The sequence below is a fragment of the Talpa europaea genome, assembly GCF_964194135.1.
Source record: "Talpa europaea genome assembly, chromosome: 15".
Classification (NCBI taxonomy): Eukaryota; Metazoa; Chordata; class Mammalia; order Eulipotyphla; family Talpidae; genus Talpa; species Talpa europaea.
Window position 1 is genome coordinate 3,007,000 of NC_140083.1, and position 27,211 is coordinate 3,034,210.

General features: G+C 63.2%; 3 protein-coding genes across 4 annotated transcripts; all 3 read left to right on the top strand.

Annotated features, from left to right (window-relative positions):
- Positions 1 to 3,193: 3,193 nt before the first annotated feature.
- Positions 3,194 to 7,130, top strand: LOC311184596 (cytochrome P450 2D17-like; the record flags this gene model as incomplete). The annotated part of the gene is made up of 9 exons (XM_084254732.1): positions 3,194 to 3,382; positions 4,005 to 4,176; positions 4,832 to 4,984; positions 5,055 to 5,215; positions 5,481 to 5,657; positions 5,777 to 5,918; positions 6,128 to 6,315; positions 6,730 to 6,871; positions 6,952 to 7,130. The coding sequence occupies 9 exons, from the start codon at positions 3,194 to 3,196 to the stop codon at positions 7,128 to 7,130; spliced, it is 1,503 nt and encodes a 500-aa protein (XP_084110858.1).
- A 9,599-nt stretch (positions 7,131 to 16,729) lies between these two features.
- LOC311185183 (cytochrome P450 2D17-like) lies at positions 16,730 to 20,752 on the top strand (the record flags this gene model as incomplete). 2 transcript variants are annotated; one of them, XM_084255687.1, is made up of 9 exons in its annotated part: positions 16,730 to 16,918; positions 17,548 to 17,719; positions 18,253 to 18,405; positions 18,476 to 18,636; positions 18,950 to 19,126; positions 19,286 to 19,427; positions 19,637 to 19,824; positions 20,252 to 20,393; positions 20,474 to 20,752. In XM_084255687.1, 9 exons carry the CDS (start codon positions 16,730 to 16,732, stop codon positions 20,650 to 20,652), a joined length of 1,503 nt encoding a protein of 500 aa, XP_084111813.1. In that variant the 3' UTR covers positions 20,653 to 20,752. The 2 variants fall into 2 exon arrangements, with proteins under 2 accessions (XP_084111813.1, XP_084111814.1); XM_084255688.1 differs by lacking the exon at positions 18,253 to 18,405.
- Positions 20,753 to 23,713: 2,961 nt separating this feature from the next.
- On the top strand, positions 23,714 to 26,047 carry NDUFA6 (NADH:ubiquinone oxidoreductase subunit A6; the record flags this gene model as incomplete). The annotated part of the gene is made up of 3 exons (XM_084256252.1): positions 23,714 to 23,852; positions 25,216 to 25,331; positions 25,863 to 26,047. The coding sequence occupies 3 exons, from the start codon at positions 23,714 to 23,716 to the stop codon at positions 25,992 to 25,994; spliced, it is 387 nt and encodes a 128-aa protein (XP_084112378.1). The 3' UTR covers positions 25,995 to 26,047.
- Between the last annotated feature and the right edge of the window lie 1,164 nt (positions 26,048 to 27,211).

Genomic DNA, 27,211 nt, shown 5'->3' on the forward strand with positions numbered 1-27,211 from the left:
GGTCCAGGCGGCGGGGAAAATGTCCGGAGGAAAATATTTCCCTGCCAGCAAGTGCGTCCTGGACGTGCCGCCTCGCCCTCCGCCCGGGCGCCCCGGCTCGCTGGGGCGCAGAAGGGGGCGCGGGCCCGCGCGGCCTCGGGAGTGGCTGTCCGCGGACAGCAGGAGCCCGCCGCAGCCCGCGTGCCCTCCTGCGCCTGCTGGTTCTGACTTCATGGAATGTTGAGGGGCTTTCTGGATTTTTGGAGCCATTTTAGTGGGGAGCAGAAGGAACGCGGCCTGTGCCCCCCGCCCGCACGTGCACAGCCCCCCACTGCGCGGGGCTGGGGGCCCGGCGTGGGCGTGAGGCTCCCCTCGGGCCGTCCGCGGGTGACCGGCCCACAGCCCGGGCCCTCGCGCCGGCCCAGCTCGCCCCTTGCGGAAGGCGGGCGCGGCCCGGGCCCACTCGGCGGGAGGCGCCCCCGCTCTGCGCCGCCTGCAGGGAGCCCCGGGCGGGGGAGCCCGGCCTGGCCGCGGACCTGCCCCTGCCCCTGGGAGGTGTGATCAACCGAAGAACACGAAGCCGGCGGGCCCGAGCGCCGCCTCCCGGCTCCGACCGCTCCTCGGCCCGGCCTGGGCCCCGCCCCGGCCCGGCGCCCCCGCGCCCGCCCGCCGGCCCCCGCCGGCCCCGGCCCCGGCCCCGTCGCGGTCCCCGCGCCGACGAGCAGGTGAGGCCCGCGGCGCCGCGCCCCCCGGGGCTGCGGGGGCCGGGCCCGTCCCGGGGGGGGCGGGGCTTCCTCCGGGGGGCCGCGGGGGGGCCGGGGGGGCCGGGCGGGCGGGCGCGCTCTTTCCCGGCGCCCCCGCGGGGGCCGCCCCGCGCCTTGGGGGGCCCGGGAGCCCGCCGGGGCGCTCGTCCGCCATCTTGGCGGGGCCGCGCGGGCGCGGGTCTGGGGGCGGTGGCCGGGACCCCTCGGGGCGCCCCCGCAGCCCCGGCGGCCGCGCCTGACGAGCCCGCGGGGCCTGAGCGTCTGGGGGGGGACGCTCGGCCGCTGGCCCGGGGCGCGGCGCGGGCGGCGCGGGGCGAACTTTGAGCCGGGCCCGGCGCTGCCGAGACTCCGCCCGCCGAGCCGCTCCCCGCGCTGGCGAGGCCGCGGCCTGGAGGACCGGCTGTCGGCGCCCCCGGCCGCACTCCTTGGGGTGCGCGTCACATTTCCAAGGCACGGGTCACGGGCCTGACAAAAACGCACGCCCTCCGCCAGCCGCCCGCAGCCCCGGCCCCGGCCGTTCTGGGGCCGAAGTCGCCGCCGGCCGGGACAGGAGCTTGGGCTCAGGCCCGGGGAGAGGCCGCAGGCTGGCCCTGGAAGTCCCTCGCGGGCCGGTGGGTCTTGCCTTCCCGGTCTGTGGAGTGGCCTCAAAACTGGTCTCCCTGCTTCCCAGGGACCCCAGAATCCCGTCTTCCCCGGATTCTTGCAGAGCCAGAGTGTCCAGCTGCCTCCCCCTCTGCCCGCGTTACCCCCTGCACAGGCCGCCGCCAGGCCAGGCCAGGCCAGGCCATCTTAACTGCCGGGGCCGGGCCAGCTGGTCTTCGCGGCTGCGGACCCCCAAAGCACTCTCCTCACTGCTGGCCTGGCCTGGGAGTGCCCTGGGGCAGGGCCCAGGGGTCCCCCCACCCCCAGGCCCAGGCCACGCCCGTCCCTGGGGCCAAGGCCAGCTGCAGGAAGGGCCAGGACAGGAGACGCTCCAGCTGTCTTCAGAATAGAGCTTGTCTCCCGCCCGGGGCTGCGCAGGCTGGGGACGGGCCCTCCGCCCTCGGCCCGCACCTCCCGTGTGAGTGGGTTTTGGCTCCAGAGTTCCCATCCCTTTCGGGGAGGAAGACTCTGCCTCCGATCCCCCCCTGTCCAGCTGCAGGTGGGTGTGAGGCCGGTGGCCGCGCCCCTGCCCTTCATGGTGCGGTCAGCCCCCTGCTTGGCGGGAGCAAGAGGCCGAGTGAGAGGGACAGTGGGGCAGGCACGGCTCTAGGCGGGAGGCGGCGCTGGCTGGTGTGGCTGCAGGGAGGCCGCTGGCCTTAAGGACCACAGAGGCTGAAGGGAGGGGGCTGGAGCAGGGGACCCCAGCCTGGGAGGCGGGGAGGTCCGGAATCCCCTCTTTGTGGTCCTCAGCCGGACCAGGAGGGCACAGGAAAGGACATGCTCCCCGCTGGATTCCCAGCCCCTCGCCTTCCAGAGTTTGAGGGGCTGATGTTCAAGCGCAAATGGTCAGAGGAGGCGGCAGCCGCTGCTCTGAGGTCAGACACCCACGCCCGAGCTGACGAGCTGACGGCTGCTCAGCCAAGGGAGAGCCCCCCAGCCCCACCCGGCGCTGAGTCTCCTCACAGCCATGAGATCCCGCCCGGGGTCCGGGGAGCCCAAGGCCAATCTGCAGCAACCCTAGGAGGGTATCAGGGTGCCAGGGCCTAAACCGCCCTACTGCCCCCACCCCCAGAGTCATCCTTGCCAGGACCAGGTCGGCCCAGTGGCAAGGCCAGCAGCCAGGGGGGCACCCGCACCTGCAGCCCCAGGAGAGTCGGGGGGCAGAAGACCAGTGCTGCGGCTGCCTGAGGGGCGCAGTCTGTGGCGCGGGATGAACGTGGAGTCAGCGTTCCCGAACGGGCCGTCCTGGGTGTCGGTGGACTGGGCTGCGGAGCTGCATCAGGGAGTCAGTGACGCTGGGAGGTGAGGGGACGCCAGGAGCTCTGCCCACGCCCAAGCCTCCATCACTGTCGCCCCCTGCAGTGACCAGGCCGAGCCAGCAGAGGAGGCGGGAGACCGATGCCGGACAGGGCTGTTTTCTGGGGACAAGGGTAAAGCCACTTTAGGGTCCACGAGCCTGGCGGGAGGTTGGGGCCAGGTCAAGTCTGAACACCCCTTCTCTGAGCACACAGGCCAGGAGAGTGGGGTGAGTGACCTGGGGGGGACTTGCCTCTTTCCCCCACTCCTATCCCCACCTACGCGCTCCTGGGCAGGACTGTGGGACACCCTGCGCCTCCAGGCCCCTTTTTCATCTGGCTGCCAGTCACCCCCACCGTTGGCTCAGAGCAAAGGCCAGGCTCAGCTCTGTTTATAGAGGGCCTGGCAGGGCGCCAGGTGGGGTGGTGGCAGGGCCTGCCTGTCCTGGTCCGGGTGCCTGGGTGGAGACAGGCCAGCGGTGCCCGGAGGAGCCCGGTGAGGCCCGAGGAGCCATGGCGCTGCTGACCGGGGACACGCTGGGGCTCCTGGCCGTGGCCGTGGCCGTGTTCCTGCTCCTCGTGGACCTCATGCACCGGCGAGCTCGCTGGGCCAGCCGCTACCCGCCAGGCCCCACGCCTGTGCCGGGGCTGGGCAACCTGCTGCAGCTCGACTTCAATAACATGCCGTACTCCATGAGCCGGGTGAGGAGGGGGCGCGTCCTGGGGCCTCTCGAGGGGCAGGCCCGGGTGGGGAGAGGCCGCGGGCTGGACAAGGACTGGGCCCACAGGGGCGCCAGAGGCAGAGGCCCCGGGAGGCGGGCCCTGGTGAGGGCTCAAGGACACGCGCAGTTTTCCAAGGAAGGTCAGAGAGGGCAAAGGCCTGCGTGGGGTGGACTCCCCAGCTGGCCAGGCTGGCGTGGTGTGAGTCGGGTCTCTTGGACTCTGTGGGGGCGAGGACAAGAGAATGGGGAGAGGACGCCCCGCTTCAGCACCTGTGACGTCAGGGGAGAGAAGTGCCGTGACCGGTTCAGACTGTGCGCCCGGGGGGTTCTTGCTCCTCGCTGCTCATCCTGCGGCCCTCGCTTGCTTCACCTGTAACATGGGCGCAGGCACCGCTCGGCGACCCTGGCCTGCAGCCGGCGCGCGCCGGTGACCAGCCCCAGCTGGAGGAGGGATGCACCACGCGGGATGCGATCCCAGGCTTGGGGTTCAGATGGAGCCCACGCACCCCCTGTCTAGGCAAACCGGGGAGCCCCGGGACGAGGAGACCGGGACTAGAGCAGGTGGGCTCAGGCCCGCCTGACCCCACGACCCTCGGCTGCAGCTTCGGGGCCGCTTCGGCGACGTGTTCAGCCTGCAGCTGGGCTGGACGCCCGTGGTGGTCGTCAACGGATTCGCGGCCGTGCGAGAGGCGCTGGTGGACCGCGGAGAGGGCTCCTCCGACCGCCCACCTGTGCCCTTGTTCGAGCACCTGGGCTTCGGGCCGCGCGCCCAAGGCAAGCGGAGGGGGCAGCGCGGCGGACCCCGTGGGCCCAAGTGGAGGCCGCGGACAGCCCCGGCGGAGCGTCTGCTGCGGCCCTGCGGGCTTCGGGGAGGATCGGCGGGGCGGGCCCTATCGCGGGTGGGCGGGGCTGACGGCGCGGGCGGAGCCTTGTGGGCGGTGCCCGAGGTCACTGGGGGCTCTTCCTGCGCCCCAGGATTCAGGGGGTCGGGAAAGAGCAGAGGGGCGGGCGCGGCCTCCTGATCAGCTTTTTGCCGGGATGGTGACCGCCGCGACCACACTGGCCTGGGCCCTCCTGCTCATGACCCTGCACCCCGATGTGCAGCCTGAGCCCAGCCTGGGGACAGGGGGGGTGTGCGTGAAGGGGAGACCCAAGCGCGCGAGAGCTGTGGCCCCCGGCGCGGGGCTCCTGCCCGCGGGAAGCAGAGGCGGGGCTGGCGTGGGCGGGGCCTGGACGGAAAGGGGAGGGGCCGAGTGGGCGGGGCGGGCTGGGAGGAAAGGGGTGGGGCCTGGACCGAAGGGGCGGGGCGGGCTGGGACCTCGGCCAATTGGGCACGTGGGGGGGCGGGAGGAAAGAGGGATGAGGCGGGGCAACAGCGCGCGGGGGGCGGGGCCAGCGCTCAGCCCCGCCCCTCCCCACCCCGCCCCAGGGGTGGTCCAGGCGCGCTACGGGCACGCGTGGCGCGAGCAGCGGCGCTTCTCCGTGTCCACCCTGCGCGACTTCGGCCTGGGCAAGAAGTCCCTGGAGCAGTGGGTGACCGAGGAGGCCACCTGCCTCTGCGCCGCCATCGCCGAGCAGGCGGGTGAGAGCTGGGGGCGGCGCGGGGGGCCGGGCGCGGGACGAGGCCCCCCCTGACCTCACCGCCCCCCCAGGGCGCCCCTTCAGCCCCGGCTCGCTCCTGGATAAAGCGGTGGGCAACGTGATCGCCTCGCTCATCTTCGGGCGCCGCTTCCAGTACGACGACCCGAGCTTCATGAGAATCGTGAACATGATGGAGACGGCCCTGAGGGACGACAACATTCTCCTCCAGCAGGTGCGGGCGGGGGGCCAGCCCGGCGGGGGGACAGGCGCGCCCCAGGACTCCTGGGCCCGAGCTAGTTACACCTGGAAGAGCATTTCTGCACACGAGGCGGAACAGGAACGTTGGCAGCCCAAACAGTTCAGAGTTTAGGTCTGTCCTGACAGCTCTGGCCCAGGAAAGAGGGCCGGGAAGGGCACTTGGGGGAACAGGTGGACGGTGGGTGACCTGGAGGCAGCGGGGCTCATGGTGCAGCAGGACCCCAACCCTGGCCCCACAGCTGCTGAACTCCATGCCGGTGCTCCTGCGCATCCCCGGGCTCGCGGCCAAGATACTGGAAGGACCGAAGCTCTTCATGAGCACCCTGGGTGAGCTGCTCACTGAGCACAGGCTGAGCCGCAGCCCAGACCAGCCGCCCCGAGACCTGACCGACGCCTTCCTGGACCAGGTGGAGAAGGTGAGGCGTGGGTTGTGGGCCCAACGCCCGGTGATCAGGCTCTGAAATGGTAGGGGAGAGCTGGAAATATTTGGGGTCTCCTACCTCGGCCCTGAGCCCACCCTCTCTGCACCATCCAGGCCAAGGGGAACCCAGAGAGCAGCTTCAATGAGGAGAACATGCGCATGGTGGTGTCTGATCTGTTTTTTGCCGGGATGGTGACCACCTCGACCACACTGGCCTGGGCCCTCCTGCTCATGATCCTGCACCCCAATGTGCAGCGTGAGCCCAGCCTGGGGCCCTGGGGAACGGGGAGATGCATGGTAGTGGGAGCATCTATGCCCCCAGCTTGGTTCGGCCTCCGGGAGTTCTGATCAGAGGCCCACAGCTTAACCGGTCCCCGTGGGCCCAGTCCCCTGTCCGGGGTCAGGAGGAGGTGGGCGTGGGCCTGTGCCGGGTGCTCACAACTGTGGGGACGCTTGTCTGTCCAGGCAGAGTCCAAGAGGAGATCGATGAGGTGATCGGGCAGGGGCGGCGACCAGAGATGGCGGACCAGGCCCGCATGCCCTTCACCATGGCCGTGGTCCACGAGGTGCAGCGATTCGGGGACATCATCCCTCTGGGTGTGCCCCACATGACTTCCCGAGACATCGAAGTGCAGGGCTTCCTCATCCCCAAGGTTAGGCTGCCCCTGCTCACCCCGTTGCTGCCAGCCGCTGACGCGTGGCCAGGCGGCACCTGGACTGCTCCCGAGCTGCCCAGTCAGAAATTCCATTGGACCCGGTGTGCAGCCTGGTGGGGATGAGAGCAGAGGCGGGGCCTGCCCTGTCCACACCCAGCCCCAGTCGGGTGGGGAGACAAGCTGAAGCTGCCAGCGTGGGGGAGCCCCGGCACGCAGGACAGGTGGCAAGGACGCCTCTGGGGGCAGGCTGCTCACCGGCTCTATCTCGGGGACACAGAATCTCCTAAGTTTCCTGGAGTGCCAGGTGTAGTGACCAGGAAGCAGCTCTGTGCCCCGGGGATTTGGCGGGGGTGGGGTGTGGTATCTGGCTCCCCCAGCCCAGAGCACACCCATGCCGGGCCTCTCCCCCAGGGGACAACGCTCTTCCCCAACCTGTCCTCGGTGCTGAAGGACGAGACCATCTGGAAGAGGCCGCACCGCTTCCACCCCGAGCACTTCCTGGACGCCCAGGGCCGCTTCGTGAGGCAGGAGGCCTTCATGCCCTTCTCAGCAGGTGCCCGGGGAGCCCGGCCGGCCGAGGGACTCGGGAGGTGGGGGGTCCCCTCTCGGCTCACCTGCCCCATCCCGCCACAGGCCGCCGCTCGTGCCTCGGGGAGCCGCTGGCCCGCATGGAGCTCTTCCTCTTCTTCACCTGCCTCCTGCAGCGCTTCAGCTTCTCCGTGCCTGCGGGGCAGCCCCCGCCCAGCGACCGTGGGGTCTTTGCCATGCTGGTCACCCCCGCCCCCTATCAGCTGTGCGCGGTGCCCCGCTAGCGGGGGGCAGCCGGCCCCCACCCCACTCCTGTGCCGGGAACCCCGCTGTACAATAAACCAGCCTGTGGCTCCGGCCTGACCTGGTGGGCCCGCACCCCCTCATCCTGGAGTCACGGGGCCTCCGCAGCCTCCCCAGCCAGCCCACCCCTGCCGCTTGCGTCTGTCCTGACCTTTGCGCTGTTCCGGGGTGGCGACCTGAGCCCGGGCCGCTGTCACTCTCTGCCCCGTCACGTGGAGGCCGGCGCGGCTGTCCTGGCGGCTCACGGTTCCACGCAGGAGTCTTCCCCGGGAGTCGGGCAGAGCAGAGGACTGGAGGGACCGAGGGAGTGGACACGGACACCTTGGGTGTGAGGGGCTGTGGCAGAGTCCCCAGAGCTCCCCAGATGTGGGATCCCCCGCAGGTCACGCTCAGCAGGCTGATGTCGGGGCGTCGGTCTCAGGGACAGGAGGTGGCCGGGCTCGACCAGGCCGAGGCTCGCATCGGCCCCAGAGCGACGTGGGGTCAGCACCTAGCCCGGCGGTGACATCCTACTGCAGAGGCCATTGCTCTCCAGGAAGCGCCCTGGAGAGGTCATGGTTTGTGGGGTGCGGCTCCTGATGCCAGCGCCCCGGGCTGACTCGCCGGCCTTGTTGTGTCATCATGGGATGGGGCCGGACAATTATCCCAAACCGGGCCAGGGCGGGGGTCACCGTGCCGCCAACCACGGGTCCCGGTCCCCGGCGCAGGTCCCCGGCGCAGGACGGTGCGCCGTCCCATTTGGATGAAGTGTTGAGGAAGCTCCGCGCGGTACCCGCGGGAGCCGTGTCCGGTCCATCCCCCCAGCGGTCCGGTAAAGGTCCAGGGCTCCGGACCACGCGGCACTGCGGGGCTCTGTCCGTTGCCCGCAGCCGTGCTCCGGGGCGTCAGGGGTGGCCCGAGAACGCCGAGCCTGCGCTGCCGCCCGCCCCTGGTCTCGGAGCAACGTCTCCTCGTGTAGACGTGAAGCCCGTCAGTACAAAACGGATGGGGGGTGTTTCCTTCTGTGACTTTTGGGGCGTGTGTTTTGTTCCCTGACTGTCTGGCGTTTCGTACGCAAGTTGGGTCTGGCTCTTCTGAGACGTGATTGGCCGGCTCTCCCTCTCTGGGGCCTCTCGTCCTCTGCTGTCCTGTAGCCGTTCATGTTCACGAAGTGCAGTTTCTCGGCGTTTTCTGTCTCTGTGCAGGACCATGGCAAGAAATTATTTCCAAGCAACAGTTTGCTGCCTGACCTGTGTAGAAACGAAGCACTAGGGAGCCAGCTCTTGAGGAAAGAAAGTGAATGTTCTGCCCTGACGACCCTGCCGGGAGAGAGAAGGCAAAGCTCCAATGTGTCTCCCCAGCGTGGAGGCCAGGACAGGTTTAATACAAGTGGGGGCTGGAAGGAAGAAAAGGAGGAACCCGAGGGTTATGTGCTTAGAGTTTGCACCATGGTGGCAAAGTGATCCTCGCTAGATCGCAGCAGACACAGCCAAGGCCCCGAGGGAGGGACAGAACCGGAGCTCATGCCAGGACCAAGCCTCTGGCAGGAGAAGCCGGAAATACTAAGTGAAAGTGTTTGTAGCGATTCAGGGGCAGCATAGCCCACAGAGGGGGGCTGGCCGCTGTGCAGGCTCAGACACGTGCCAATACAGGGGTTCTCATGCCCAGCGCTGCACTGGTAAGGGGGCCTGCAGACTCGGCTTGTAGGCCAGAGGTTGCACTGCCGAGAGCTTTAGGGATCCGTGTGCAAAACAAGGAAACTGGTGCATCCCGAGGCCCAATACGGAGCAGCTGCAGCCTGCGTCGGTGCCACTGCTATGAGGCTTGGCTATTCAGAACCCCTGCCCTGCCCATCTCAGGACAAACCAAAACAATGGCACGCGCTCACAGCATGGAGTTCGCCCCTGTTATGCCAAAGGGCACCCAGGGCAGGGCTAGAGAAGATAAGCTAGCAGGCTGTGACCTCATTCCAGCAGGAGCACATGCCCAGCGTTGCATCTAGTGGTCAAAGGTCGCCTAGCGTGGAAGTGGGCACTAGACTATGAGCCGATAAGACGAGAGATAGCATGCAGAGGGGCCCCTGAGCACCCACTACAACTCTGGTACCCAGGCCCGGGAGGGGGACTGACTCCCTGACACCAGAGAGGGCCCGTCGGTGCCCTCCTGCCCCAGTCCTCATTTATCCTGTGCCCTCGCCCATGCCAATTGTCTGATACTCCCACGGATGCCAGAAAACAATCTGACAGTTTATCCCTGTCTATAAAAATTTTAAATGTGAAAGTAGAATATGCCACAACTGCTGGGGAAAAAAGAGAAAGTAAACAGAATACAACTGCAGAATATGACAAAGGGCACTCGAAGTAACAAATTAGTTGAACGCCTCCCTGGTGCGTGGGGGTAAAGTCTCAGCGCTATCAAGCTATTGCCAGCCTCTGAGGCCTGGGTTATCCCCTGCCAGGGAGCAACCCACATGGCGCAGCAGACCTCTCCTGTCTCCCCGCTGCTCCCCTCAGCAGTGTGTTTCAGTCAGTCCACCTATTTTGCTCCCCACTCTGTCTCTGGTGAATCCTCTGACCTCCCACCCCCACCAGCACCTCTGACCTAAACCCCAGCTCTTGTATGCATAAATAAATAAATCTTAAAAAAAATTATAGACCAATATCCTTCAGGAACGCTGATGGAGAAATTCAACAAATGCTAGCCAATTACAATTAATGATTTATCACAAAGGTCAAGTGGAATTAATCCCAGGTATGCAATAATTGTTCAATATACATAAATCAATCAATGTAATACATCAACAAAATACAGATAAAAATTATATGATATCCGGCCGCCCCTGGTGGCGCAGTGGTGGAGCGCTGGACTGCGAGGCTGCCCACAGCCTCTGCAGCGCCGGTTTGTTCCCCAGCCACCGGCGAGGGTCCCACAAAAAAAATAAAATTATATGATATCAATTGATACAGAGCAAGCATTTGATAAGATTCAACACCCTTTACCTTAAAACCACTAAATAATATGTGAATATGGAGACCTATCTCAACATATTAAAGGCCATATATTACCAAAAAAGAACAACCAAATAATACTTAATGGTGAAAAACCAAAAGCTTTCCCTTTTATTTAGGACAAGATGAAGATGTCCACTGTCATTGCTTTTTTTTTTTTTTTAAGATTTATTTATTTATTTATACAAGCACTGGGTACAGTCAGAAGCGCGGGAGGGGGAGAGAATTCACCAGAGCCAGAGCGGGGAGCAGAGCAGGCAGAAGGACCGAAGCACACTGCTGAGGGGAGCAGCGGGCGGCAGGAGAGGTCTGCGCGCCCTGCGGGACCCTCCTCCGGTGGCCGGGGAGCAGCCGGGGATCGAACTGGCGCTGCAGAGGCTGTGGGCAGCTTCGCAACCCAGTGCTCAACCGCTGCGCCACCGGGAGGCCCCACTGTCATTGCTTTTTAACATCAGAGACGTGGCTAAAGTCTTCAGACACTGACAGGAAATAAAGGGACTCTAAATCAGGAAAGAAGGGAATGATCATGAATCGCAGATGACATACAGAAAATCTTAAATACTTGGCCAAAAAGCTTTTGGAAACAAGCTATTAGATGCACACAACAAAATGGCAGGCAACAAAATCACCATGCAACAACCCACAGTCTTTTTTTTTTTTTTTAAACTGTGTTTTTCTATTTTATTTTATTTATTTTTTTTAATTTTCTAGAGGCATGCCTTATTTATTTATTTTATTTATTTATTTATTTGTTATTTGTTTGTTTGTTTGGTTTATACATGCACTGGGTACAGTCAGAAGCACGGGAGGGGGAGAGAATTCACCAGAGCCAGAGCGGGGAGCAGAGCAGGCAGAAGGACCGAAGGACACTGCTGAGGGGAGCAGCGGGCGGCAGGAGAGGTCTGCGCGCCATGTGGGACCCTCCTCCGGTGGCCGGGGAGCAGCCGGGGATCGAACCGGCTGCAGAGGCTGCAGGCAGCTTCGCAACCCAGAGCTCAACCGCTGCACCACCGGGGAGGCCCAACCCACAGTCTTTTTTATACAAACAATAAGCAAAGGAAATTAAGGAATACCTCCATTTATAATTGCTTCACAGAGAATCACATACCTCAGAATTAACCTACTAAGATAAGAGACCTATAAAGTGAGAATTACAAAACGTTACTAAAAGACAATGACATAAGGAGATGGAAGGATATCCCATGCTCACGGATGGGGAGAATCAATATAATCACGATAACTATCTTGCTGAAAATAATATATAAATTTAATGGAACCCCCCATCAACATGCCAACAATATTTTCCAAAGAAATTGAATACAAAATATAGGCTATATATGGAACCAAAAAGACCTCAAGTTGAAAAAGTAAAGCTGAGGAAAAGGGAGAAAAATGAAGGAATCCTACTGCTTGAGCTCAAATGTTACACTAAAGCAACACTGCTAGAAACAATATTGTATTGGCACAAAAATAGATACACGGATCAATGGAACAGAATTGAAATCCCAGAAACACACGCACACACATTATGTCTGTGATAAAGCAGCTATGGGGGGAAACGACAGTCTCCTTATATTTTTTAAAAATTTTTAAAATTATTTATGCATACAGGAACTGGGGTACAGGCCAGAGGTGTAGCGGGTGAGAGGAGTCACCAGAGAGATTGGGGAGCAGAACAGGCAGACTGACTGAAACACACTGCTGAGGGGAGCAGCGGGGAGACAGGAGAGGTCTGACGCGCCATGTGGGTAGCTCCTTGGCTGGCCGGGGATCAAACTCATGCTGCAGAAGCTGCGGATTGCTTCACAGCGCTGTGCTTGCGCCACCAGGGAGGCCCCCGCCTTTATCTTAAACATGTAAAAATGGAAATACTGTGCGGCCCAGCAGCCCACTGGACACCATGTGGACATGAAGCCACCAAACACCGCACCCGTCCGTTCCGCAGCGTGCTCAGCTGTCACGCCTGACGGCTCAGACGAGGAAGGCGCGCAAGTGCCCAACGAGGGGAGGCTCCTCACGGAGACCGGCTCCTCCCACCGTGGATACTGCTCGGCCATAGGAGAGAAGGAGACGCCGCCATTTTCAACACAATGTGAAAGGTCCATGCAGGGGCCAGGAATGAGGAAGCCCACGCAGAAAATAGCAACATGGCCCTGGCACCAGGACCACTGACACCATCAAATGCTGCACCTCCCCCTGCAGTGACCTTTAGGGCTAACCGTCCCTAGGTCCGGCTGGGCAACCAGCGCGCAGGGGGAGAACAGCAAAACCCTACCTGCTGCACCTCTCCCCGCAGTGATCTTTAGGAATGGCTTTCGCCACGGTCCCTAGATCCGGCTGGTGCCCAGCGCGCGGGGAGAGAACAGCCTGAAGCAGAGGAAGTGCAGCGGAAGTTCCCTGAAAAGGCAGAAGCTTATCAATAGATAATGACCACCAAGAACCACTACAAGAATGCTAAAAAATCTTATCCCAAAACTTTAATCCCTTATCTGTCTTTCTAAACTTCCTCCTTTCTTCTATAATGGTCATTGTTTGTTATGTAGATCACCTCCCTGATGGTGATAGGCTGAGCCCATGAGCAAGCTAATTTCTTTGATATTCATTCCTGTGCTTTTGGAAAACATATATATACTGGTCACAAACTCAAAGAAAATCACACTCAGATTTTCACTCTTGAAGTGTGTCTGTGTGTCATTTCTTTCGCCGACGCCCTGACCACCCTGCACGCTTCTCTCAACCCTGAGGTGGCCTCATCGTCTACTGCTGTGCTGGTCCGCGGCAATCAAACGGAAACTGACGCCATAGACAGCAGAAAAACAACTCGGCTCCACGAGAAACAACCTTGTTCCGCCTAAACCTGCTTCCCCCGCTGCCAACCCAGTTGTCCTGCCTCACCTCTCCTCACCCTACGAAAGGGCATTTCCCCCCACAACAGACTCCCTGTGGGGGTCGGCGAATCTCGCTCGGGGCCCAGTAAAGTTTCTCCCTGTTAGAAACTGGCCTGGCTTCCTCTTTACCGCGCCGAACATTTCAAAATGGAGGGGGTCTGGGAGAATTATTTGTAGTAAAGCAATGCAAATAATGCAAACAAATAGCGGACATTTGCAGAGCAGATAATTTCACAGCCTAAAATGCTGTCCAAAGTCAGGGGTGGCTTCTGGTTTCAGCGGGGCCTCAGGTGCCCACAGAGCAGGAGCCGCCGGGCCGGGAGGGTCGCTGGAGGCCCAGAGCCCTGCCTGAGGACCAGACAGGCCCGTGTGCCCCCAGGGGCAGGAGCTCAACTTTCGTGGCTGAAATAAATAATCGAGGTAAAGACAACCAATGAGAGCATCTGCGTCTGGGCCAGCGCCGTAGACGTTCCCCGGCCGCCAGGCGCGCACGGATGAGGTCGGAACCCGCGGAGCGAAGGTCAGGGGACTGCTGGGTTTCTCCTGCTCCAGGGAGGATGTCGGGCCGGGCGATGCCGCTTCCCCACCATGAATGTGCTGTGAGGTGGCGCTGCAGGCTGGGTGCCCTGGTGACCGGCGGGGGCATCAACTGACTCTAGGCCGAGGCCCCGCTTTGGGGAGGGTGGTGGAGAGGGGCACAGCCTGGCTTTTCTGCATGATCCAGGGGGGTGCGGGGGGCTCTCTCCGCCCCTTGCACCTGCAGGACCTGCAGTCTCTGCCACACCCTGGGGAGGAGCACGCGGGGGTGACGGCAGGTGACAGTGGAATGCCTTGTGCGGAAAGCAGAGGACAGATTACTGAGCAGCGTCAGGACCCGAGCGTAGGACCCTTTCCACTAGGGAGGGCTTGACCCTCCCACGTGGGAACTCCAGGGACGTGGGGCCATGACCCGCCGCCTTCCCGACTGCTCAAAGCAGGAGCTGCCAGGATTGACCGCTGTGTGCGGAGTCAGCAAGTCAACGGTCAGCTCCGCGCGCCTCACACAACAGACAGCAAATGCGCGAGGTCCAGGACTGGGGGCGAGTTCGGTGCCAGCCACGGCCGCCCCCTCGGGGTGTGTTCTGGGCAGGCGGTGGCCGCCAGCCTTCCCTCCCCAAGCAAGCTCACCGCTGCCGGCGAGGGCACCCGGGGGCACACCCAGCAGTGCCCGAGGCTCCCGAGGGGCAGCAAGAGGCCGGAGTGAGAGTCCGACCTGGAGGAGGGGGTGACGCCGGGACCCGATGTTGCACCCACGGCAAGGCCAAGAGCAGCAGACGGATGAGCAGGAGCACAGGCCCGCCATGGCGAAGCCTTGCGAGAGAGTATAATTTGTGTGGAGCGAGCTGACCCAAGAGCTCTGAGTACCTCGGGATAACAGCATCGCTGACGCTGGAGACGGCCCGGCTGCAGCTCTTGCCAGCATCCTGGAGGGGAAGTGCCGGAAGCCTGTGAGTTCATCGGGGCTTCACAGAAGATCGTGGCCTCAGGCTCGCGCCAGGCCCCGCCACTGCATTCAACACTGCGCTGCAGGCGGTGATCAGGTAGATCCTCAGCTGCGCTTCCCTGCAGGACATGTTGCTTGGTTTGAGGTCACTGCCAAGAATAGTTGGGAACCCGAGAAGAAGAGGCGGCAGGAAATGCGAGGAAGAGGGTCCTAGGGAGACAGACTGCCCTGGAACCCCAGTGACGACTCAAGGAGAGACGGGGTGGCTGGACTCCCCGGCAGCCAACGGGGAGGGCCTGCCCCCTTGGCAAGGGCTGAGGGCTGGCTCCTGCTCCGGGGGCCGGGGGCTGGGGGAGCACTACCAGGCCCAGGCCCAGGCCGCCAGCAGGCAGGTCAAGTGCGCCCTGTGGGAACCTTCCCAAGTGCGCACTTGGGAACCAGTGGCCGCTGCAGATCGAGGATGACCCGCGCAGCCGACCCGGAGGAGGCCCAAGAGGAGGCCGGCCGCGGGGACACTTGCAGACGCCGCAGGAAGGGGAGTGGAGATGAGGACGGAGAAGATGCAGCTGGCACCCCCGCTCCCCTGGACGCGCCCCGGCTCGGAGATGTCCGGCTCTTCCGGCTGGAGCCTGCGAAGGGGCCCCGCGCCCACCTTGCTCATGCTCTGGTTCTAGACTGTTCCCCGCTTCAGAGCAAGACCCCGCTCCACCCAGCTCAGCTCAAGAACCTGTCAGTGTGGCCGGGCTCGCCAGCCCCGGGCCAGGAATCCTTCCCCCGGGCATCATGGCACGGCCAGAGGAGGCGTCCTCCTGGCCCCAGAGGGGAGGATGACCTCCCGGCCCAGGGCTGTCTGGACTAGCGGAGGGAACCCCTGCCGCTGCCCCCTCCTTCTCCAACGGATTGTTCTTTCAGGAGTTGGGCTGACGGGCCGGAGAGCGGGTCTGCAGCGGGATGGCGGGGTGTGCCTGCCACAGCCGGGAGCCCCAGCGTGTCCCTGGTCAGCCGCGCCGTGGCTCCTCGGGGCTCACCGGGCTCCTCCGGGCACCTCTGGCCTGTCTCCACCCAGGCACCCGGACCAGGACAGGCAGGCCCTGCCACCACCCCACCTGGCGCCCTGCCAGGCCCTCTACAAACAGAGCTGAGCCTGGCCTTCGCCCTGTGGCCTGAGGTAACGTGGGGGCGACTGGGCAGCAGAAAGATAAAGACTTTCTGTACAGACACAAGTCGGGTGATGGCGCAGGCAGTATCCGGAAACAAAGTGGACAAATGGACAAAGCAAAATAGGGCAAGGCTGTCGCCAGGTGGGGTGGTGGCAGGGCCTGCCTGTCCTGGTCCGGGTGCCTGGGTGGAGACAGGCCAGCGGTGCCCGGAGGAGCCCGGTGAGCCCCGAGGAGCCATGGCGCTGCTGGCCGTCACGGGGAGGTGGCTGGGATGGGGGAGGGGGACCCATGTAGGAGACGCAACCCACAGAGGCCCCTTCAACGACTGTCCCCCCACCCGGCTGCCAGGTTGTGTGTGTGTGTGTGTGTGTGTGCGCGTGTGAGAGAGAGCCATGTACCTTGAGTGTGAGTGTGCGTGCCGGTGTCTGTGAGGGAGGGGGGCGGGTGTGTGTGTGTGTGGGTGTGAGTCCCCACGGTGGTCGCGTGGGTGGTGTCTGGAGACGGTGAGTGTGAGACGAGCGTGTCTGTGCTCTCGGCGTGCAGTGTGCGGACAAGGGGACAGGTGGAGACGCGCAGACCCGGAGTCCGCTCCCCTCACCCGGGCCAGGGCCCTGTATACTCAGGCAGGTGCCGGGACGTGCCAGGTGGGCCCTCGGGGAGGCAGGGAACCTGAGCAGGGAGGGCGCATTCTGGGGCCGGAGAGGTGGCCGGGACAGGTCTCAGCACGCCGCCTTCGTCCTCAGACACGCAGCCCAGGGGAGCGAGGTGGGTCAGGGGCGGAGGTCCTTCCTGTCTGCCACCCCAGCTGTCAGCTCCCCGGCAGGCAGGAGGGCGGGACTGTGGGACACCCTCTCCCCTCCTGCCCCTTTTGATCCTCTGGCTGCCCAGTCACCCCCACCCTTGCCTCAGGGCACAGGGCAAAGGTCAGTCTCAGCTCCCTTTATAAAGAGGGCAAGGCTGTCGCCAGGTGGGGTGGTGGCAGGGCCTGCCTGTCCTGGTCCGGGTGCCTGGGTGGAGACAGGCCAGCGGTGCCCGGAGGAGCCCGGTGAGGCCCGAGGAGCCATGGCGCTGCTGACCGGGGACACGCTGGGGTTCCTGGCCGTGGCCGTGGCCGTGTTCCTGCTCCTCGTGGACCTCATGCACCGGCGAGCTCGCTGGGCCAGCCGCTACCCGCCAGGCCCCACGCCTGTGCCGGGGCTGGGCAACCTGCTGCAGCTCGACTTCAATAACATGCCGTACTCCATGAGCCGGGTGAGGAGGGGGTGCATCCTGGGGCCTCTCGAGGGGCAGGCCCGGGTGGGGAGAGGCCGCGGGCTGGACAAGGACTGGGCCCACAGGGGCGGCAGAGGCAGAGGCAGAGGCCCCGGGGGGCGGGCCCTGGTGAGGGCTCAAGGACACGCGCAGTTTTCCAAGGAAGGTCAGAGAGGGCAAAGGCCTGCGTGGGGTGGACTCCCCAGCTGGCCAGGCTGGCGTGGTGTGAGTCGGGTCTCTTGGACTCTGTCGGGGGCGAGGACAAGAGAATGGGGAGAGGACGCCCCGCTTCAGCACCTGTGACGTCAGGGGAGAGAAGTGCCGTGACCGGTTCAGACTGTGCGCCCGGGGGGTTCTTGCTCCTCGCTGCTCATCCTGCGGCCCTCGCTTGCTTCACCTGTAACATGGGCGCAGGCACCGCTCGGCGACCCTGGCCTGCAGCCGGTGCCCGCCGGTGACCAGCCCCAGCTGGAGGAGGGATGCACCACGCGGGATGCGATCCCAGGCTTGGGGTTCAGATGGAGCCCACGCACCCCCTGTCTAGGCAAACCGGGGAGCCCCGGGACGAGGAGACCGGGACTAGAGCAGGTGGGCTCAGGCCCGCCTGACCCCACGACCCTCGGCTGCAGCTTCGGGGCCGCTTCGGCGACGTGTTCAGCCTGCAGCTGGGCTGGACGCCCGTGGTGGTCGTCAACGGATTCGCGGCCGTGCGAGAGGCGCTGGTGGACCGCGGAGAGGGCTCCTCCGACCGTCCGTCTAGCCCCACCTACGAGCACCTGGGCTTCGGGCCGCGCGCCCAAGGCAAGCCGAGGAGGGCGCCGCAGGGGCCCACGACACGCAGATCCCAGCGGAGCGGGTGGTGGACAGTCCGGGGCGCGTGGGTGGGTGTGAAGGGCCCGCGGGGGCGGGAGGCTCCGGCGCGCTGGGCGGGCCTAGGGCGCGCGGGGTCCTGTCCTGCCGCTCGGGTTCAGGCTGCAGGTAGAGCAGCTGGACATGGGGAGCAGAGGGCGGGCAGCGCCTCCACAGCGAAACCCACAGCGGGCCAAGCCCAGACCACAGGCGGGAGCGGGGGCAAGCGGGGTGCCCGGCAAGCCCCGCGCAGGCGCGGAATGAGAGAGGGTGCGGGCGGCTGGCGGGTGTGGGCGGGGCCTGGACGGAAAGGGGCGGGGCTGCGGGAGGGGGCGGGACCGGAGACGGCCAACTGGGAGCCCGCCAGGCTAGGCCTGTCCAAAGGGTGTGTAAAGGGAAGAGGCGGGGGGCGGGCCGGGCCCCAGCGAGGGGCGGGGCCAGGGCGGGGCGGGGTCAACGCTCAGCCCCGCCCCACCCCGCCCCAGGGGTGATCCTGGCGCGCTACGGGCACGCGTGGCGCGAGCAGCGGCGCTTCTCCGTGTCCACCCTGCGCGACTTCGGCCTGGGCAAGAAGTCCCTGGAGCAGTGGGTGACCGAGGAGGCCACCTGCCTCTGCGCCGCCATCGCCGAGCAGGCGGGTGAGAGCTGGGGGCGGCACGGGGGGCTGGGCGCGGGAGGAGGCCCCCCCTGACCTCACCGCCCCCCCAGGGCGCCCCTTCAGCCCCGGCTCGCTCCTGGATAAAGCGGTGGGCAACGTGATCACCTCGCTCATCTTCGGGCGCCGCTTCCAGTACGACGACTCTCGCCTCAGCAGACTGCTGGGCCTGGTGGAGCAGTCCCTGAAGGAAGACAGCAGTTTGCTTCGCGAGGTGCGGGAGGAGGAGCCCCGAGGCTGGGAGGGGTGCTCTCCGCGGCCAAGAACCCCGAATGCCACCGCGTGTGCGCGGGGAGGATTTATGCAGAGGAGATGGGGGTTTGGGCCCGCGGCTGCCTGATGGAAGCGGGAACCATTCAGAGTTTAGGTCTGTCCTGCTGGCAGCTCCGGGCCAGGAAAGAGGGTCAAGAAGGGCACTTGGGGGGAACAGGTGGACGGTGGGTGACCTGGAGGCAGTGGGGCTCATGGTGCAGCTGGACCTCATGGTGCAGCTGGAAGCAGCAGATGCCCCATCTCTGGCCCCACAGGTGCTGAACGCGATCCCAGTGCTCCTGCGCATCCCGGGGCTGGCTGCCAAGCTGTTCGCAGGGCAGAAGGGCTTCATGAACATCCTGGATGAGCTGATTGCTGAGCACAGGATGAGCCGGGACCCAGACCAGCCGCCCCGAGACCTGACCGACGCCTTCCTGGACCAGGTGGAGAAGGTGAGGCGTGGGTTGTGGCCCAGGAGGTGAGACCGTGGGAGGCGGGGCCTGTGTGACACCTGACTCCGTGGTCAGACACCTAGCATTGGGTTCAGAGTGAGAGGCCATTTTGGGGTCTCCTTCCCCAGGCCCTGAGCCCACCCTCTCTGCACCATCCAGGCCAAGGGGAACCCAGAGAGCAGCTTCAATGAGGAGAACATGCGCATGGTGGTGGCTGATCTGTTTTTTGCCGGGATGGTGACCACCTCGACCACACTGGTCTGGGCCCTCCTGCTCATTATCCTGCACCCCGATGTGCAGCGTGAGCCCGGCCTGGGGCCCTGGGGAACGGGGTGATGCATGGTAGTGGGAGCATCTATGTCCCCAGCTTGGTTCGGCCTCCGGGAGTTCTGATCAGAGGCCCACAGCTTAACCGGTCCCCATGGGCCCAGTCCCCTGTCCAGGGTCAGGAGGAGGTGGGCGTGGGCCTGTGCCGGGTGCTCACAACTGTGGGGACGCTTGTCTGTCCAGGCAGAGTCCAAGAGGAGATCGATGAGGTGATCGGGCAGGGGCGGCGACCAGAGATGGCGGACCAGGCCCGCATGCCCTTCACTATGGCCGTGGTCCACGAGGTGCAGCGATTCGGGGACATCATCCCAATGGGCGTGCCCCACATGACTTCCCGAGACATCGAAGTGCAGGGCTTCCTCATCCCCAAGGTAGGCCTGCGCTCTCCTCCCCGATTGCACCTCCTGTCCCTGCTGGCTGCTGGCGGGTGGCCAGGCGGCACCTGGACTGCTCCCGAGCTGCCCAGTCAGAAATTCCAGTGGACCCGGTGTGCAGCCTGGTGGGGATGAGAGCAGAGGCGGGGCCTGCCCTGTCTACACCCAGCCCAGGTCGGGTGGGGAGACAAGCTGAAGCTGCCAGTGTGGGGGAGCCCCAGCATGCAGGACAGGTGGCAAGGACGCCTCTGGGGGCAGGCTGCTCACCAGCTGTGTCAAGGGGACATGGAGCTTCCAGAAGTTTCCTGGAGTGCCAGGTGTAGTGACCAGGAAGCAGCTCTGTGCCCCGGGGATTTGGCGGGGGTGGGGTGTGGTATCTGGCTCCCCCAGCCCAGAGCACACCCATGCCGGGCCTCTCCCCCAGGGGACAACGCTCTTCCCCAACCTGTCCTCAGTGCTGAAGGACGAGACCATCTGGAAGAAGCCGCGCCGCTTCCACCCCGAGCACTTCCTGGACGCCCAGGGCCGCTTCGTGAGGCAGGAGGCCTTCATGCCCTTCTCAGCAGGTGCCCGGGGAGCCCGGCCGGCCGAGGGACTCGGGAGGTGGGGGGTCCCCTCTCGGCTCACCTGCCCCATCCCGCCACAGGCCGCCGCTCGTGCCTCGGGGAGCCGCTGGCCCGCATGGAGCTCTTCCTCTTCTTCACCTGCCTCCTGCAGCGCTTCAGCTTCTCCGTGCCCGAGGGGCAGCCCCCGCCCAGTGACTATGGGGTCTATTCCGTGCTGGTCACCCCCTCCCCCTATCAGCTATGCGCGGTGCCCCGCTAGTGGGGGGCAGCCGGCCCCCACCGCCCCTGTGCCGGGAACCCCGCTGTACAATAAACCAGCCTGTGGCTCCGGCCTGACCTGGCCTGCCGGGCCCTCTGCTCCGTCACGCGGCTCTAGACCTGCGTGCAGGGCCGCGGTGGCGCTGGGTGTTCCTCGTGGCCAGTAAGGCTGTTTCACCAAACACCCTCTGGGCTCTCTCTGCTCTGACCTCCTAGATTATAACCCTCTTCACCTAGAACCCTTGCCCAGGCGGGGCCTCCTGCTTCCTCCTGTTCCAGCCCGCAGTGCTGTTCTGGTCCCAGCTTTTCTTTTTCCTGAGTCACGGCCAGTTCTTCTTAAATAAGACACAAAATGCCTATGCCACATATTTAAATTTCTATACTACAAAGTCATGAAGGTGAAGACAAACAAGAAATAGGTATTTGCAGTCTATGTGGCAAAGAATTACTACAGGGACTATTAAAAAGCATTCCTACGAATCGATAAGACAACAAATGAAAGAGGGGCAAAGAATATGAAGAAATGTAAGCGACCACATAAATAGCTCAATTTCATCAGTAATCAAGGAGCTATTATTTTCTCCACGTAAATTGGCAAAAAAAAAAAAAATTGAAAGTGACAATATTAAATGCTGAAGTGGATGAAGGAAACCAGTGTTTTCACTGATGAGAGGGCAATTTGGAAATATCTATTAAAATGCACATCCCTTTGCTTCAGCAATTCTATTTCTATTTATCTCTTGCAGAGAGCCTATCACAAGAAGGCATAAATGAAGCATGAGCGGGGATGTTCCGCATTTTTAACGCAGAGTTGGAAACGACTTACGTTTATGAAAACACTATAGGGTTATAGGACAACCTCCAACTAAAATGAGGCAGATCTAGATAAACTAACAGAATAACCTTGGAGACTTTCTAGTGGAAAAAGTAAGTGGGTTTAGTAGGACTCATATGTAGATATCAGTTCTCCCAAAAATCTCAGCCTAGAAACTCAACCAAAAAATGGTAAATTAGCACATTTTTTAAAGAAGATTTATTTATTTATACAAGCACTGGGTACAGTCAGAGGCGCGGGAGGGTGAGAGAATTCACCAGAGCGGGGAGCAGAGCAGGCAGAAGGACTGAAGGACACTGCTGAGGGGAGCAGCGGGCGGCAGGAGAGGTCTGCGCGCCATGTGGGACCCTCCTCTGGTGGCCGGGGAGCAGCCCAGGATCGAACCGGCGCTGCAGAGGCCGCGGGCAGCTTCACAGCCCAGCGCTCAACCGCTGGGCCCCCGGGGAGGCCCAACACATTTCCTGCTGGTTAAGAGACATGTTTAACTCCAAGCCCTGACCCACCAGGTGGGTGGGGAGAGACCATGAGGAGTCCCGAGGCATCGCGTCCCGTGCACGCAGGTTACTGTGAGGGGCCCGGGGCTGGTGTGGCGCTCGGGCCGCATCCCCGCACGCCCGGCCTCTGGATCCCGGGGGACAGCGGGTGGGGAGCCCCGCCCGGGGAGGCCGGGCGCAGTCCCGGCGGGCGGCAGGGCAGGGCGCCGGGCTGCCGTCCACCGCGCTCTGCTCCTGGAAACTTCGACGGAGGTTCATGCCCGGCAAGGCCGCTCTCCCGGGGCAGCAGCCGGAGCGCCAAGGTCGTCGTGGGGGCCGCCTCCCCGGGGGACCCCGCGCGCCCCGTCCTCCGGGAGCCGGAGCAGACCCGGAGGAAGTCGCAGCTCCGACGCCGGGAACGGGGAGCCCCCTGCGCAGCGTCGCGGCGGGCGCCGGGGAGGGGCGCAAAGGAGGCGCCCCCGTCCTTGCCAGCCGGGGATGGAGGGAAGACCGGTGAGACGCTGCACCCCGCTCCTGCTACTCGGCAATCACCCCGCGTGGCTGCGCGAGAGCCTGGGGCCCGGCCCGGGGAGGCCCCCGCCCGCCCGCGCGGCCCCGGGTCGGGGGTCAGAGGGGCCCCCACCCGGCGCTCGGGCCCCCACGCCCGGCGCCCGCGGAGCCCCCGCGTCAGCGGCGAGGAGCGGCGGCAACCGAAGGCGCAAACCCGGCCCCTGGGCCCGGCGGCGGGCGGCGGCGGCGGCCGAGGCCGCTGACGGGATCCCGGGCCCGAGCCCTCCCGGGCGTGCGGGACGGGCGGGGCGGGGCGGGCTCCGCGCTGAGGCGTCGCCCGGGAGTTTCTTTTCATTCATGAGGCGGATTCGGGTGAGGGCGCGGGCGCGAGGATTCCCCGGGGAACAGGCGGGGCCGCGGCGCCCAGGCCGCTGGCTCCCAAGGGCGCGGACGCCTCAGAACGCGGCAGGGGGCCGCTGACCTTTAACCTTCCAAGGGGAAAGGCGCCCCGCCCCGCCCCGCCCCGCCCCGCCCCGCGCGCGGCCCGGCAGAGCCCCGGGGGCGGCGCCGCTCGGCACGGCAGGTGCGGGGCCTGCGCCGGCTCGGCGGCCCCGCTGAATGGGGTGCTCCAGCGCCGGGCCCGCCCGCGGAGGCGCCTCGGGAGAAGGCCGGGAAGGAGACACCTCGGGGACCGTCACGGAGCCCCCCGACGCCAGACCAGGGGCTGCTTTTCGCAGAGATCAGAGTCGGGGTGCCGAGGTCCCCGTCCGGAACGGGGTGACGGCGAGACCCGCCCCCGGCTGGGGAAGAGCCCCAGGAAGGGCACGGCCAGGATGCGGCCGTGACGCCGCGCCGCCGCCGCCTCCCCGGGGGCACTCGCCAGGGAGAAGCGGCTGAGGGCCCGGCCGGCGCCGCCACGCGGGTGGAAGCTCCGCGAGCCCGCGAGCCCGCGGGAGCGCCCCGAGGCGCGCCCGGCGTGCGAGCGCCCCCTGGCGGCGCCGGCTGAAACGGCCGCCCAACGGCGTCGCTCGCGTTTCCTCAGACGAGCACGCGCGGCTTTCCCGGCCCCGCTCCTCCTCGGCAGAGGCCCTTCAGCCAATCAGAGGGCCCCCAGCTCTCCTCCCTCCCACCCGCCGGGCTCGGGGGCGTGGCGTCCAATTTTAGCCAATGAGAAAGGACCTCCGCCCCTCGGCCGCGCTCGCGGGGCGCGAGGGGTGGGGCCGGGAGCCGGCGTCGCGAGCAAGATGGCGGCGAGCGGCCTGCGGCAGGCGGCGGCCGCGGCCAGCACCTCGGTGAAGCCCATCTTCAGTCGGGACATGAGCGAGGCCAAGCGGAGGGTGCGCGAGCTCTACCGCGCCTGGTATCGGGAGGTGCCGACCACTGGTGAGAGGCGGCGGCGCCGCGGGCCCCGCAGGCGGCCGCCCAAGGTCGCGGCTGTCGCGGCGCCGCGGAGGTCACAGCCCGGGGCTGGGGGCTCCGCGCCGGGGAGGAGGGTCCCCGCCTTGGCGAGCCCGGCCGGACGGCGGCGTCGGGGTCAGACAGCTTGTCCAGCGCCCGCCCCGCGCTTCTAGGGGCCTTCGCCCGCTCCGGCTTGTCCCAGTATTTTACCCGGCCCGGACGCAGAGCCGGGGCTGTCATCGACGTGCCGGCCGCAGGAGCCGGGCCAGGGCGCAGGGCCAGCCGTGGCGGGTCTGCAGCCCAGCGGCAGTCCGAGCCCCTGACCATGGCCGCGGACGCCCATTAGGGGCCATGAACAAGTGGCTTGGGCTTGCGTGATCATCGGGTTCCCACATGCCCAGAGAAGGACACATTTCCCAGAGAAGTGACTTTCCCGAGATCACCCAGTGGCTCAAGGGTGCTTTATCCAGTTCTTGCACGTGAGGTGCCTTACCTCGCCCCCTGTGCTCTCCCAAGCCTCGTTCCCTCCTTACCTGCCCCTGAGTCCTCAGGAAGCCCCCCCTTCAGCCCCCCCCCACCTGCCCCTGCTCCCCTGCCCCTGCCTTCACTGAGATATCAGAGAACTAGCCTGTTCACCTGAAAGATGAGAATTTAGCTGCCCAGGTGCAGACGTGTTGTCATCTTGGCCCCCCTCAGCGCTGCCGTGTTCTGGATGAGAGAAAAGTTGGGGCAAATCCCATCTAACTGTCAAGGCCCTACAAATGTCAGGGACTGCCACCATTTTGATTTGATTTAGTGTGCTCGGAGATTGCTAGTCTGAGAGGGAAGGTGTTTTGAAGGGAGCTGGAGCTTCACAGCCGCCTTCAGCACAGCCACTTCCCTGTGTGTGAGAAGCAGTAGAATGTGATGGGCCCATGGATTTGCTCCAGACTCTGCTCCTTACTAGCTGTGTGACCTTAAGCAAGTTATTTCATCTGGCCAGGCCTCAGTTTCCTCATCTGTAAACTGAGGATAATATTAGTACCTTCTTCAGAGCGCTGCCTTATTGAAGAGGGTGATCCGTCTAGAAAGTGCTTAGCATAGGGCCTGGCACTTAGGTATTCATTAAGAACAATTCGCCCGGGTGGAAGCGTAGGCTGTTCCTATTTGCCTCCCTCAGCCTTTCTGTCTCCCCAGATGAAATGCAAGCTCTTGAGAGCAGGTGCCACGTCCCGCGCTCCTTCACGGCCCCCAGGGATCCAGCAGAGGGCGAACGGGATGATGGGGAGCCCACGCATTCAGTGAATATTCCTTTTTAAAAAAAAAACATGTTTTATGTCATTTTCTCCGCATCATGTTTGCTCTTCAGTGCACCTGTTCCAGCTAGACATCACTGTAAAGCAGGGGCGGGATAAAGTCCGGGAAATGTTTATGAAGAACGCCCACGTCACCGACCCCCGGGTGGTGGATCTCCTGGTCATTAAGGTAACTGACCCTGACTGACTCTGAAAAGCAGCAGCTGGGTCAGCAACTGTAGTTCAGTGGGAGGTAATCACCTGGTTAAAGGGGGAAACTCCACCAGGGCTTGCATTTTCAAACTGAAGAGACATGGAGGAAAGTGGGAACTCTTGCAGCCTTGCCCCTGAAATCACTGCTTCACCTGGTTGCCAGCTTACAACTGGCAGTTGGCCAAGTCCTGTGTAAATGGGATCAAATCCGGGGCCGGATTCGATCTCTGCTCAGCCACGTTAGCATCACTGGGCACTTCACCCTGGTGTTCACGGGGCATGCTGACCACAAGTCCCCTCTCCGAACTAGTACGGCACAGAGTTAGAGACTATTTGAAAGGCCTCAGGTACCATGTAGTCCAACTGTCTCATTCTCCAGATGAAACTCTGGTCTGGGCATGTTACTCCACAAATCCATGCCAGATCAGGGGACAGAGCCCTGACCATTCAGCACCACATTCTTTCCCCTCCACTGCGCTGACTGAGACCTCTCCCCTCCCTTGTGCAGGGAAAGATGGAGCTAGAGGAAACGATCAAGGTGTGGAAGCAGCGGACACATGTCATGCGGTTCTTCCATGAAACAGAAGCGCCAAGGCCACAGGACTTCCTGTCCAAGTTCTACGTTGGCCATGACCCATGAAGCCACTCAGCAGAAAGGTGCATGTTGGTTTCAGTATTTTACAGCACAAATAAACTCGCTTCATGTAGAATTCTATTGGTGAACCAACGGGAAGCTCTACTTTGTCGTCTCTCTCTTTTTTGCCTGAACAAGTGTGGCCTTAGTATACACACCACCTGTTCTCTCCCTTTTCCTGAAGTGCGCTGTTTCCTGTAAATTAGATTCTCTTTTCTCAGAGCCTCGCGTGTCGGTAAACAGGAAAGATGAGGCCATCTGCTCAGAAACTGCCACACTGGGTATGAGGCTGGATGACTTCGTTAATTTAGCTGTGTTTCTACAGCCTCCAGAATTGGATAGCTTGGTGTGACGGCACAGACGATCCAAAATTAGCCAGTTCTTGCTGTGAGAGAGGGATCAGAGCAACACTAGAGGACAGAAGTAAAGCCGACAATCTGGGCTATTCTTCCCTGGGCTCCGAGAAAACGGCTGCTCAGAGGCCTGGCCCCTCCGCGTGCACTGGTCCCTGAGAGGAGATTAACTTCTTACTCAATTAGGCATCTTGCTTAGGGGCCCAGCTGCATAGTGCACACAGAGAGCGGAAACATTCCTGCTGTTTTTGCAAACTGGGGCGTAGTTCCAGCCACAGGAGAAAACGTGTTGACAGGTTAAATACCAGATATTTACTCTGGATGGTGGTCCCTGCTCTTCCTTCCTGGACAGTCTAGATGCGGGACTGGGGTTCTTCAGGATCTAAGATACGGCCACCCTTTGGAATCCCAAATTTTTCAGCATCAGCAATTCCATCATTATCTTTTTATCTATAGAACCCAAGTTAATCATCCTAATAATGACATCTCTTGGACTTTTAAACTAACAAAGTTCATGACTGGCCTGTGATACCTAAGTGGTGTTACTCAAGGCAAAGCATGAGGCTTAGTTAGCCGACAAAGCTTTACTGGGGGAAAGCAGTTTCTCTTGGGCTTTTGTAAATAATGAAAATGGCCCCAGTTTCCTATAATTACACTGTGGATCCACAGGCGCCTGGAGATCCCAGATTGTAAATCAAAGGCTGCGATGTTCAGCTGATAGAGAAAGGACAGCAGGAACGAGAAACTGCCTATTTGTACGGAGAAGCTTGAACCGTCATTCAGTCAAACAGCTAATAATTATTACATTTATTTATAATTTAGCACATCTCAGGGAACCTCCCAGACCTTAAAAATCTGGACAACAGTCAC